This window comes from Melozone crissalis, unplaced genomic scaffold, assembly GCF_028551555.1.
Source record: "Melozone crissalis strain CALT ecotype California unplaced genomic scaffold, PUWL_Pcris_2 ptg000042l_1, whole genome shotgun sequence".
In the NCBI taxonomy this organism is placed as follows: Eukaryota; Metazoa; Chordata; class Aves; order Passeriformes; family Passerellidae; genus Melozone; species Melozone crissalis.
Genome location: NW_026535820.1, coordinates 12,374,580 through 12,386,883, shown reverse-complemented (window position 1 = coordinate 12,386,883; position 12,304 = coordinate 12,374,580). Strand labels below are relative to the sequence as shown.

At 48.4% G+C, this 12,304-nt stretch overlaps 2 protein-coding genes across 2 annotated transcripts in view; one reads left to right on the top strand and one right to left on the bottom strand.

The window, feature by feature from the left end:
• The window catches only part of SPIDR (scaffold protein involved in DNA repair), a 195,816-nt gene extending 187,774 nt beyond the window's left edge, over positions 1–8,042 (top strand). Inside the window, exons 17-20 of the mRNA XM_054284814.1 lie at positions 2,807–2,900; positions 4,559–4,673; positions 5,165–5,218; positions 7,588–8,042. Of these exons, the coding sequence (XP_054140789.1) occupies positions 2,807–2,900; positions 4,559–4,673; positions 5,165–5,218; positions 7,588–7,725 (401 nt within the window). The 3' untranslated portion in view covers positions 7,726–8,042. The remainder of the gene's footprint in view (positions 1–2,806; positions 2,901–4,558; positions 4,674–5,164; positions 5,219–7,587) is intronic.
• A 1,996-nt stretch (positions 8,043–10,038) lies between these two features.
• CEBPD (CCAAT enhancer binding protein delta) lies at positions 10,039–11,152 on the bottom strand. The gene has a single exon (XM_054285139.1). It carries the CDS (start codon positions 11,150–11,152, stop codon positions 10,106–10,108), a length of 1,047 nt encoding a protein of 348 aa, XP_054141114.1. The 3' UTR covers positions 10,039–10,105.
• Between the last annotated feature and the right edge of the window lie 1,152 nt (positions 11,153–12,304).

Sequence of the window (12,304 nt, the reverse complement as noted above, 5' to 3'; positions counted from 1 at the left end):
AAAACAACACCTCCATGTTTTAATTGTTTCAACCAAAGTGTTCCTTTGCATCCCACATGGCAGACCTGCTTTTCCAGGCATTGTCCCTTCGATGTCAGTCTCCAAGAGATTGACAATGTCACTCTCTTCTTAATGGTGCCAGCCACAACCCTTAAAAATAGACTAGAGATAAAAATCGAATTTTGGCCATGTGCATTTTCATTTGAAAGAAGGATCTTGGGAAAATATCCAAAAGGTTTGTGTATGTCAAGCAAAATCTAGTGTCTTTAAAAAGATGTGCAGTAGTTCAGCATCCTAAACTTGAGAAATCGCTTTATAGGGTGCACAAGACTGTCACTAGATTACTACGCCTGTTGCTGCTTTGAGTTGGTCTGACTTCAGTGATGTCTGCTGGTTTTCTCAAGGGAACTCTACATTATCATCAAAATAATCTTCTCCACTAGACATAATCTCATCACTATGATCCTGATTGATTTTCTTCAAATGTACTTGCACGGGCATCTTGCAGCTGGAATATGGCACACAACTGGGAGAAAGTGAAAAGGCTTAGAGAGAAAGAGGATTTGTTTTGGTTTTTAAATTATTATTTTATGAAGAAGGAAACATACTCAGCAAGCTAATTGGTAGCTTTTTGGTGAACAAGAATGATAAAATAACAGAGTCATTTAGGATGAAAGGGATCTTTAAGATCATCCAGTCAAACCATTAACCAAAATCAAAACCAGCACTGCCAAGTCCGTCACTAAACCACGTCCCCAAGTGCCACATCTGCATGTCATATAAGTACCTCCAGGGCTGGGGACTTCACCACTTTTCTGGCAGCTGTTCAAATGCTTGACCATCCTTTCAGTGAAGAAAGTCTTCCTAATATCCAATGTAAACCTCTCTTGGCATAATGTTAGGCCATTTCCTCTCATGCTGTCACTTGTAACCTGGGAGAAGAGGTCAACCCCTGCCTGGTTCCAAACTCTTTCCAGGCAGCTGTAGAGAACAAGAAGGTTCACCCTGAGCCTCCTTTTCTCCAGGCTGAAGACCTCCACCTCCTCCTCATCAGCTCCATTGCCCTTCTCTGGGCCACTCTAGCACCTCAGGGTCTTTTGTGGAGTGGGGGCCCAGAACTGGACTTGAGGTGCAGCCTCAGCAGTGCTGAGCACAGCAATGATCCCATCCTTAGTCCTGCTGGCCACTCTATTGCTGATCCAGGCCAGGATGCCCCTGGCCACCTGGGCACACACCAGCTCATGTCCTGCTGGCTGTTGACCACCATCCCCAGCTCCTTTTCCACTGGGTCACTTTCCAGCCACTCTTGCCCCAGCCTGTGGCACTGCCTGGGGTCGTTGTGACCCAGGCACAGGACCTGGCACCTGGCCTTGTTGAACCTCACACTCACACCATTGGCCTGAGGCCATTGATCCAGCCTGTCCAGATCCCCATGCAGAACCTCCCTGCCCTCCAGCAGATCAGCACTCCCACCCATCTGTCTGTTTGCTGTCATCTGCAAACTCACTGAGGGTGGACTTGATCCAGATTATTGATTAGAATATTAAACAGGACTGGCCCCATTACTGAGCCTTCGGGAGCACCACTGGTGACCAGCCAGTCAAGTGGATCCAGTCATGCTAAATCCACCAAGTGGCTTTAACTCCGTTCAGCATTCACATCATTCAAAGGGAAACATACCCATGGAAACTCCCACTTTATGATGAACACTGGAGAATCAAAATTATTCCTCTAAGATTCCACGTGGCTAAATAGAATATCTTATTCTGTCAGAGAAATGCCTGATGTTTTGTTGGACACTTAGAAATTGGGTTATAAATGTTGTATTTGGGAAGCAACTTTTCAGATCTTCAGACTCACTGTCCTTTGAATTCCCAAAGAAAATTACAGTTTTGTTGTTTAGGTGTAGCTCCCTCCTTGTCCCAGGAGAACCAGAAAAGCAAGGGATTAACACCCTGTCTTACAGTCCAGACACTGTAAATGCTCCATAGTCTCCAAGGCTTTCTTCTATTGAATGTGGTATAGAACTGTGAGATTCTTGCTCAACAGAGGCTGGATTTTTAAGTCTGTAGTTCTGTTGTACTAGTGAGCTTTTATTTCAGTGCAATTTCATTCTTACAGGTGAATATTTTTCTCTATAAATAATGCTCATCATTTCAGCATATTGTTACCATAAAATATAATACACTCTTTATTGCCTTCTCATAAAATTCTGAATATATCTTTTCTTGCCAAAACTAGCGAGGCCCTTTTTATTAGTCCAAAGTGTCTTTGGCATTCCCTTCTTACGCACACACTTAAGACTGTGAGCCAGATCTAATCTCTGTTAAATCTGTATAAATGAAGAATAACTCCATTGCTAGTGGAATTTAATCTGCATTGTTGTTTTCAGAAGGGATTGGGGCTTCTTATTGGTTTGTATTTTCTAAATACCAATATCAATTGGTATTGAGATCTGATTATTTTTGTAGCTGTTTATTGCCAAGAAAACATCAGAGGGCCAGAAAGAAAGCAATCAAGCAAAAGCAAATCAGAAAAGCAGTAAAATCCAAACCAAAAGAACCAAGCCTGTTTGGAGAGTTAATTGTCAATTATCTACTTTCTGATATTTTTAGAACGTAACACTCTGCTGTACTTTCATCCCTTGTTGGAGGGACAAAGGAGAAAGGGAGTGAGACTGTTGCTGATTCGTGCTCTGACAAGTCTGAAGCTGTGGGTCAGAAAGGTTCAAACCTGCTGTGAGGCCAAGAGTGGCTGTGTTTGCTGGCTTAACGTTCGCATTTTGTAAGAATTCCGTGTTCTGCAGGTACCGTTGTTGGAGTTAATGAGAGCACTGCTTTCTCCTGGCCTACATGCAACAGATGTGGCAATGGAAAGTTGGAAGTGTGTCCCCAGGACAGGTGAGAGTCAGCATGCTCCAGAGCACTCCAGGTGTTTTGTAGATGTAGCCATAACAGCAATGGGTGATGCAATGATTCCTGCAGGCACAGGCTGCACTTTGCTCCTTCCTAGAGCTAAGACATAGTATTTTTATTGCTGATGAACTGATAAAACCTGCAAGGTTACATTAATATATGGAGAAAGATACAAGTAGATATGAAATAGTTTGATTTTGCAGTTATTACTTGGTTTTTAAACCAATTTTGCTTATAAAGGTTTCATAGCCCACTGCATTGTAATACTGCTTTTAATAAATATGCCCATAAACCACAGGTCTGATTTTAAGTTCCTTTAGAAGCAGGTACATGTGTTTGTGTGTCTTGCCTTGTTAATCTGTGTATCCTCAATTCACCTCATTTTTATACTGGACTGTGATCTCTGCTACAATTTATCTAAATATTAAAGAGTTGCTTTTCAGACCTATTAAATTAGTCACCTTTCTAAAAAGGATGTTGAATAATTCTGGCAGTACGCTTGTCCTGAATGTGAGGACTGATCCTACAGGACCTGTTGCCACCTGAAATGATGAACCTGTGTCACACTGACTGACATAATTTTGGAAAGCCTCCCCTGCAGCTGCCTAGGCAGCTTGTGCTTGCAGAGTGTGAGATTCCTGGTGGAATAAAAGCCCAGGGGATAAGAGCAGACAGAATGTGGAAGGGAGCGATGGAGGGAGAGGAAGGAAGGAAGGAGAAGAAGGAAGGAGAGGAAGGAAGGAAGGAAGGAAGGAAGGAAGGAAGGAAGGAAGGAAGGAAGGAAGGAAGGAAGGAAGGAAGGAAGGAAGGAAAGGAAGGAAGGAAGGAAGGAAGGAAGGAAGGAAGGAAGGAAGGAAGGAAGGAAGGAAGGAAGGAAGGAAGGAAGGAAGGAAGGAAGGTCAGTCTACTGAAAAATCTGAAAAATCTTATAAAAATTGTAAGAAGTTGTGTTGTTCTTATTGAAATAGATATTTTCCTAAATATGAGAAGATTTGCCATTTATGCTTTGTTGTACCAAAAAAGGCTGAAAATCAAAACCAGGTGTCCTGTATTATACTGTCATGTAAAAAATAAGGATGTGTCTGTGTTCACATGGTAGTGTAGTCCAATTAAAAAAGTATCTCACCTGTGAAGGACACTTTTGCTTCATTTGGAGAACAAATGAAGTATCAATATTTGTTTAAGAAGTGCTTCCAACAAGTGCTTATAGCTGAGCTTAACTCTGTGCATGACTTAAGAGTGCACTGAAAACATTGAACGTTTGCTGAACAAGGGCCTAAGTCAATAAATCACTTCAGCCAAATCTATACTACAGATTTTCTTTTGCCATAACTTTTAGGAGGTTATGAAATTAATATTTGCTTAAGCAGGGTGACTATAAATGGCAACCTCTCTCCATGCTGCCAGAAATTATAAAAGGAAGATCCTTTTGCCAGAAAAGTTTAGGTCCTCCAGGAGAGTTACTGCCAACAGAAGAGTTCTATTTTCTATTATCAACTGAATCTCTACCAGGCTTTGCTACTAAAAGTCTACCAGCAAAGTATTTTAGGGAATACACTAATTGGGGTTTTATTTCTTTTTATTTATGACTGATAGCTTGTTTGTTTCTCTATGTTTTCCCATCATTATTTTGTGTGTTTCAGAGAATTGCTATATTGCAACCAGTGCTCTGAAGTTGTCACAACACCAGTTCTGAAAATGCAGCTGGAAGTCTTCTTGAGCTGTCCATCCCGATCTCAAAGTACAGTAAAAGTGAAGGTATGGCATGAAATAAGGGCTGGTGTGTCAGGTGCAGTGAGACCAGATGTGCAGACACATAGGTGTCCTAAACCACACTTCTATGAACAGCTCTGTCAGAAGACAAATTTAAATATGTAAGACTATCCCATAATTTAATCTAATACTAAATTTGTGTTTCATTGGGCTAAGAACCCAGTTCCCAGGTCTTGCTCAAATAATGCAGTCATTGAGTTCACCCTGAGGTTTGCAAATGGTTCTATGGCCCAGATGAAGGGATTTGTTAGGCTGGGCCTTTGGAAACCTCAGTCTACACAGTCTAAAAGGAATGTGTATTTTAGACTTCCATTCTGAACATCTTTGTGTCACCTCTCCTCTGCTTTCTTGGCCAGAGAAATGAAACTGTTTGATGTTAAAATGATAAATGTTTGTTCTATGTGACTGCAAACAGAATGTTTTTGCACATGTGAGATTTTTGCCATGAACAAAACTTGTGAATTTTCTCATTCCAGCTGTTGCAAAAGACAATCTCCTCTCTCCTGATGTCCTCTGCCAGTGAGGATGGGGTAGGTATAATGAATGCTCACCAAAGGATGTTAAACTACAGAACTTAATGCAGAGTACCAATGTCAGGTATGGCAGGTCAGCCATGACTTGTGGTGGCAGGGTCTTGAAAATCTCCAGTGGTGGAGATTCTGACTTTCCAGGCAGTTCACTTCAGAACTGCACTAGGAGTGGTAGGAGATTTCACTACAAGTGAAAGGATTTTTTTCCCCATGTCCAGGCTGTGACTTTGTGGGCTGTGCCCTTTGGCAATCCCTCCTTCCAGCTGCTGATGCCCTGCTATCTCATCAGACTCACACCCTCCTTTTCATAAGGGGATGCAGCAGATGGGCTGTGTGGCTTCAGCTCAGCTGTGGATCTGCAGAGCAGCTTGCAAACAGCACTCAGAGCTGCCACAGGCAGTGCTGGGCTTGACTCCATTCTCTGGCTGAGGATCCAAAGACAGCAAAGATACGCCCCCAAGCATCCCACCTTTTGGGTCTGGTCTTCTAAATCCTGTAAACCACAGCCACTTTGTACCAGCACAACACTGAGAGTACTGGCAGGTGGAAATAGGAGAAGAATTTGAAAAATGCATGAAGGATATTACTTGATAATTGTATGAATGAAGCACACAGGAGCCACGGAGATCCGTGGGCTAAAGTACAGTTTATGTAATCGCCAAGTATTTACTCCTTTAATCTGAGCTATCAGAAGAACCCTGACACTTGGCACAGTGACCCAGATTTACCGTGGGTGAGGGAGACACCCAGTTAGGTGCCTGGCTGGCATTGGCTGCTGGATGCTCTGCAGCCTTCACAAAGTCATTAAGTCCAATTAGGATTCCAAGATTTTCCCTCTCCCTTGCACGTGAACGGGAGCAAAGGTTGGTTTGTTGTCTTGTTTAATCATCCCAGTTAAATATCTTCAGTTAGGTGATATGCACTGGAGTCGGTTTGCTTTCCCTGTCTTACAAGTTTTCCAGCATTTTCCTATTACATGCTCCATGCTTTTAGTGGGATTTGTGGGTAATATTTAAAATGGAGAGTTACTCTGAAATAATAAATTACTTTTCTTATGCTGGTGGAGGGTGTATATTTCATTTAAGCAAAGCGATACAAGAAATTTCCAAAACGTGTTTGCTCCTTTAATAGCAGTTAAGTCTTGCTGAGTTTTACAGGATGTCTCTGGTTTGGTTACAGACTGGCAAAACATAGTTCTTTTTTGAGTTATTAGAATTCAAAGAACCTCTTTTTCACGTTTCAGTGTATATTCAGCCAGTATTTAGAAGTCTGGCAACTCAGATTTTTTTTCTTCCCCAGCTGAAACAGAGGGATAAAGATTAGTCAAAAGAAAAACCACTTGAGGTGGCTTTTTTTTTTTTTTGCCAGAGCTGCAAAAGTTTCTAAGGGTGTAGCTTTGCAACCAATTCTTTTGGCAGGGAGGTTGGTTTTAGCCGTCACTGGCCCTGGCTACTTGTTCTTCTCCTTGTGGCGGCCCTTGTGCTGCACCAGGAGAGTTGTTTGTGCAGCTGCACTGCAAACTGGACTGCAGAACCGGTCTGGGGGAAAAATAATCCAGGGAAAAAAAAATAAAAAAGATTGTTTATACCTTGAACCAGGCAACACCATGGGTATCACATACCTGTACAGAAGCACAGTGCAGATGAAGGAGGGGCACAGTTGTCATAGGCAAGGCCTGTTAGGGTCAGAAATGGATGTGAACCTGAGACACCCTCTCAAGTGAAATATCAGCTGTGAGTGTTACCAGGTCTTGTGTTAACGTGCTGCTGCCCTTGGTGCAGCCATGCCAGCCTTGCATCCCTCTCCTCCACGCAGGGCACAGCCTCTGCAAATTCACTCAGGCACAACTCCTGGGTGAAATTGGTTGGATCATTAAACACGAGGGACTGTGTTGGTGCTGCTGGTGGTAATGCATGAACAGCAAAAAGTTAAAAGGGGGGAGAGGAAGGAGAGTAAGAAGGGTTACAAAATGGTTTTTTTTCCTTTAGTGGGTAAGTTAGCACAGCTAATCAATGTATGTAGACATTGCCAGCAGGCATGAACTCCTGCAAGTGTCAGAAAGGGAGGTAAAGGGAGCATGTATAGGTTATTCTTAGCAAAACTGAGTTCAAAGTCACAGTAACTTTTTTCTTTTTGAAACAGCTCATTTTTAAAGCCTGGTAGGGCAGCAGCTGAGACAGGAGTGTGATCTAATTACTGAAAATCTAATATATTCATTCTTTCCATTAGTTCTAATGCACTTTCCGAGTCCTTTAAAAAAATTGTCTGTTGGAAGAGGATCCTGCATGCTGCATCTTCCCAGCTGAATGCTGCCTAGAACAGAACGTCCAGCTCTGTTTGTTTTACTCACCATGCTTTTATTCCTGCAGACTTACGAGGTGCAGAGCGTGCTGGGAAAGGAGGTGGGGTTATTGAGCTGCTACGTCCTCTCCATAACCAGCCACCCCAACTGCGTTGTGCTGGAGGAAATTGTTCTTCTGGAAGCTGCAGCAGCAAGACAGAGTTGAACTCTAGTCAGCTATTATGGTATCTGTGGACTTTGTAATGTGATTATCTGTTAACTAGTGCCACAGATAATGTATAATGCAAGGGTGATAAGCATTAAGATAGTTTATTAAAACTGTGATTTATAAAGCACATTGTGCTAACACTGAAAAAAATCTATATATCGTTCAACTTTCTGAATTTTTTATTTTCTGATCATTGCAGAATCTAAGAATACAGTTCTTTGTCGTGTTTGCTGTTATGTAATGTAAAACATCTTTTTCTTTAAGTTTTGAATGTTTGTGGTTTATTTTTAATAATACTGTATTTATTATGTGTCACTGGAAAAAATTGTACTGATATTTTTGAAATAAATACCTTGTTGTGGCATTTGGTTTAAGCTGAGTTTTATCAGTGCATCCCAGACCTGCTGCAGAACGCTGCGTGGTTTGTCAATTCTGAGTTAACACTTTGCAATAGTTGTTATAAAGACAGAGATTTGAACACATATGAAGTTAATGTTTTACAGCTAATTGGTCTCTCAGCAGAGAAGTTGTGTGTTATCTGTAGCTTCCCACAAAGCAAGTGTTTCACTGCAGCTTCTTTTATGGGCAAGCAGCAAACTGCGTTGTAAGCCACACAACAACCCCCACCCAGGCTGGGGAGGCTACAGATCAGATAAATGCCAGAATCTCCCTCCGTGTGCATTGCAAGAATTAATATAAGAATTAGACACTGTGTGATTTTTTTACTCACTTACTCTTTCACAGTGTTTAAAAGCCCCTTACAGCTTAGAGGAGGTTTTAGTGCAGGTCTCGTGTGTGACTAACCAGCAGAGAAGGAGCAGCAAACTTGCCACCCTGGTAATTTCTGTGGCTCAGGCCAATAGTGAAAAGTCTTATGGATGTCACAATTACTAAAGGAATGACCCAGCTTTTGAATTCCCCTTTTTTCCCCCACCCCCTCCAAACATTTCAGCCTCTTGCCTGCCTCCCTGTAAGGAAAAAGGAGATGACAGCCCATTCCTGTAGAGATCTCTATGTGAGACTGGGGTTGCCCCTTCAAAACCATTTAAGACTTGAGTCTGAGAAAACTGGAGGTGCTTGTTGTGTCAGGCTATTTTTCAGCCCCAGAGATGCTGTAGATGCTCTAACACTGCGCTACTGAAATTTAGACAAGTTGCCCGACCTTCTGTGATCTGTTCACTCTCTCAGCCATGAGCAGCAGCGTTGCCTTGCCTCTGTCACTAGCAGGGATCAGGGAAAGTCTGTGACCACTGGCTCCGTGATGAGCAGCAGTTGCCCACTCTCACTTTCACTAGCCAGGATCAGTGAAAGTGCCCAGCTCCTGCAGTGGGCTGAAGCCTGAGGGTGCATGGACATCTCTGAGACTCACTGCAGAGGTGAGCTCTGGTCCCTGCTATGGAACATGGCAGTGTAGGTGCAACTCTGCATTATCGAGAATGGAAACCTCTCGGAAGTTTTTTTAACGGGAATTTTAACTAGTGGCATTCTTTTAATGGTGTTCTTCTAGTCCTATGCACTTTTTTTTTTTTTTTTAAGATATAGAGTACGGTATTTCTGGCAGAGTCCTGCTCACAGAGCAGTCTCCCTTGATGTGCAGCTGCTCGGACCCACCAGCGCACGGCAAGCCCTGACTCAGCACTCGGGCTCAGCGGTGCGCTCCGGGGGGAGCCGGCCCCGCAGGCACCGCGCCGAGCGAGGAGGGGTCTCACGGCTGTTCCCACCCCTGCATCGCTCTCTGGATGCTTTGGGAAGTAACGCAGCGCCCCTCGCTTGCCCTCAGCTCCCCTCTCGGCCCCTGGGACCCGCTCTCCGTGTTCCCCGCCCGCGTTCAGCCCCCTCCCGGCCAGCACAGCTTTCCCCGCCGCCAGCCCCTTGTGTCACGACACAGAGCAAATGAGAGCAGGGTGGATTTAAAATGCTTTTCTTTATTCTTAGAAATGCTGTAAAAATTGATATAAAAGGTTGAGCATGCTCAGTCTTTTTTCCATTCTACTGTCTAAAATACATGGGATTTTGAATCACTTTAACAGATGTACCATAGCTGCATCGGTATGAGTAAAATGTAGAAAAGACGAAAACTACCATTACAAAAATAATTTAAGGGGAGAGAAGAAAAAAAAATAATATATTTAGCTTTTTTTCCCTTTTTCGCAAGTTTCGTGGTGAAAGACCCAGGCATCGCTCCACGTCGCTGCCGCATCCCGAGCGCGGCCGCTGGCCGGCAGGTCCCGCCGCGGCTCCGCGCCTCCTGCCGCGCCCGGCCCGGCCCGGGGCGCCACGGCCCGGCACGGCACGGCCCGGCGGGGCTCGGCCCGGCCCTCTGAGGTATTTATCCACCGTCTCCCGGAGTCCGTCTCTCCGTCCCGCTCCCCCCCGGTTACCGGCAGTCGGTGCCCGAGCCGGGCTGCAGGAAAGAAGCGCTGGGCAGCTGCTTGAAGAAGTGCCGGAGGCTGGTCAAGTCCCGGGTGAGCTGCTCGATCTTCTTGTGCAGCTTCTCGTTCTCGGCCGAAAGCTCCAGCAGCTTCTGCTGCATCTCCTGGTTGCGCCGCTTCGCCTTGTCGCGGCTCTTGCGCACGGCGATGTTGTTGCGCTCCCGGCGCTGCCGGTACTCGGGGCTAAACCTGTCCACGCACTTCTTGCCGCCGCGCTCCTTGCCCCCGCCGGCGGCAGCGGCGGCAATGGGCTGCGGAACGCCCTGCGCGGGCCCGGGCACGGCGGCGGCGGCGGCGCCGGGGCCCGGCGAGCGGGTGCTGCAGCTGGACGGGGAGCTGCTGCCCGGCGGCTCGGGGGACGTGGGCGGCGTGGGCTGCCCGCTCAGGTTCATGATGGTCTGCGCGCAGGTGGCGATCTGCGAGGGCAGCAGCGAGGAGGAGAGGTCGCTGTCGCTCCAGTCCGGCTCCTGCTTCAGAGCGCCGCGGGAGGAGAAGGAGGAGGAGGAAGAGGAGGAGGAGGAGGAGGAGGCGGTGCGGGGCTCGGAGCCCAGCAGGGTGGTCATGGCAGCTCCGAGGTCCTTGGCGGGGTCGCGGCCGGCGCCGCCGCCCGGTGGCAAGTACTCGCCGTATTCCCCGCCCCGCTCGGGCTTGTGGTTGCTGTTGAAGAGGTCGGCGAAGAGCTCGTCGTTGCAGAGCTCCAGGTTGGGCACGGCGGACATGGAGTCAATGTAGGAGCTGAAGTCGATGGCGCTCTCGTCCTCGTACATGGCCGGGGCGGCGGCGCTCAGCTCCGCCAGGTTGGTGCCGCTGCCGCCCAGGCCGCCGCCCGCCTCCTCGCCGCTCATCCCGCAGCCGCCGCGGGCGCCCGGCTTGCAGGCGGGACCCGGCCCGCCGCCGCTGCCCACCTTGGCGTCGTAGAAGTTGGCGGGCTCCAGGCACCAGCTCTTATAGCATGCCGGGGAGTCCAGGCTGTAGAGAGCGGCGGCGCTCATGGGCGAGCGGGACGCGGCGCCGCACGGCCGCGGCGCGGGGACTCCGGTGCGCGGGCACCAAACGCGGCTCCTCCGCCACGGGCGCAGCTCCAGCCTCTGGCACGGGCAGGTGGGAGCGGGGCTGCTCCTGCTGCTGCTGCCGCTGCTGGCTCTGCTCACACCGCTGCCGCTGCTGCTGCCGCTCGGTGGCACCGGCGCTGCCGCTGCTGCCCCGCCGCCGCCTCCCCGAGGGGGCCGATCCGGGCTCGGGTCACGCCGTGAGCGGCGGTAGGAGGCGGGGATGGGACAAGGCGTCTCAGGACCTGGGAGTGAAACGCCCGCTCGGTCCCTTCTTATACGGCGCGGGCCCCGCCTCCTGCCCCAATGACGGGGAGCGATGTTCCCGGCACCCCCGGGGACCCGGGGGCGGGAGCGGGTGGGGTGCGCGGCCGCGGAGGCCGGGCTGCCGCCGCAGCGAGCTGCCACCTCCCGGCCGAGGGTGGCCGCGGTCCGAGCTGCCCCCGCCGCGGGCACGGGACGGTGCGGGCGCCTTTCGGGCGCCTGCCGCCCTCCCCGCACCGTCCCGTCCCGGGAGCGCTGCCCCGACGCCGGTACCGGCGCCCCATTCCCCCGGCTGAGCGCTGGTTTTCCCTTTCCCGCGGGCCGGCGGAAAAGCTGCCTGAAAAAGCCGATTTTACCCCAGCAGCACCACGCTGCAGCCCCCACGCGCTTCCCGGCGGCGCCGGGACGGAGCGATAGCGGAGGATGCTGCCGGCCCCACGCGTGTCCGTGAGCATCACCCGAGCGCCCTCCCGAGGCTCAGCTCCCTCCGCTGGAGCGCGGGCGGCTTCCCCCGAGCAGGATGCAAATCCCCGCTCCGGGGAGACGAGGGACACTCGGGCTTCTTCTGGCGGGACCCTCTGGTGGGACAGGGGTCTCTGAGGCATCTTTAGCCGCCCCACGCCGTCTGCATGAAGTTATGCCTCTTAAAACCTTACATAAAGTTATTGTGCATGTTGTTGTCCCCTGCCCCCCCCTTGCATCCCACAAACTACTAGTATTAAATTGGCAAGTACCAGAAAACTGAAAATACTTGCAGCTAAAAGATAAGTTTTCTAGTTACATAATAGTTTCTAAAACCCTGGTTCTACCCCCAGCGCTAATAATAACTGA

Coding starts and splice junctions, on each gene's coding strand:
- CEBPD (XM_054285139.1), bottom strand. CDS start 11,152: ATGAGCGCCGCCGCTCTCTACAGCCTGGACTCCCCGGCATGCTATAAG.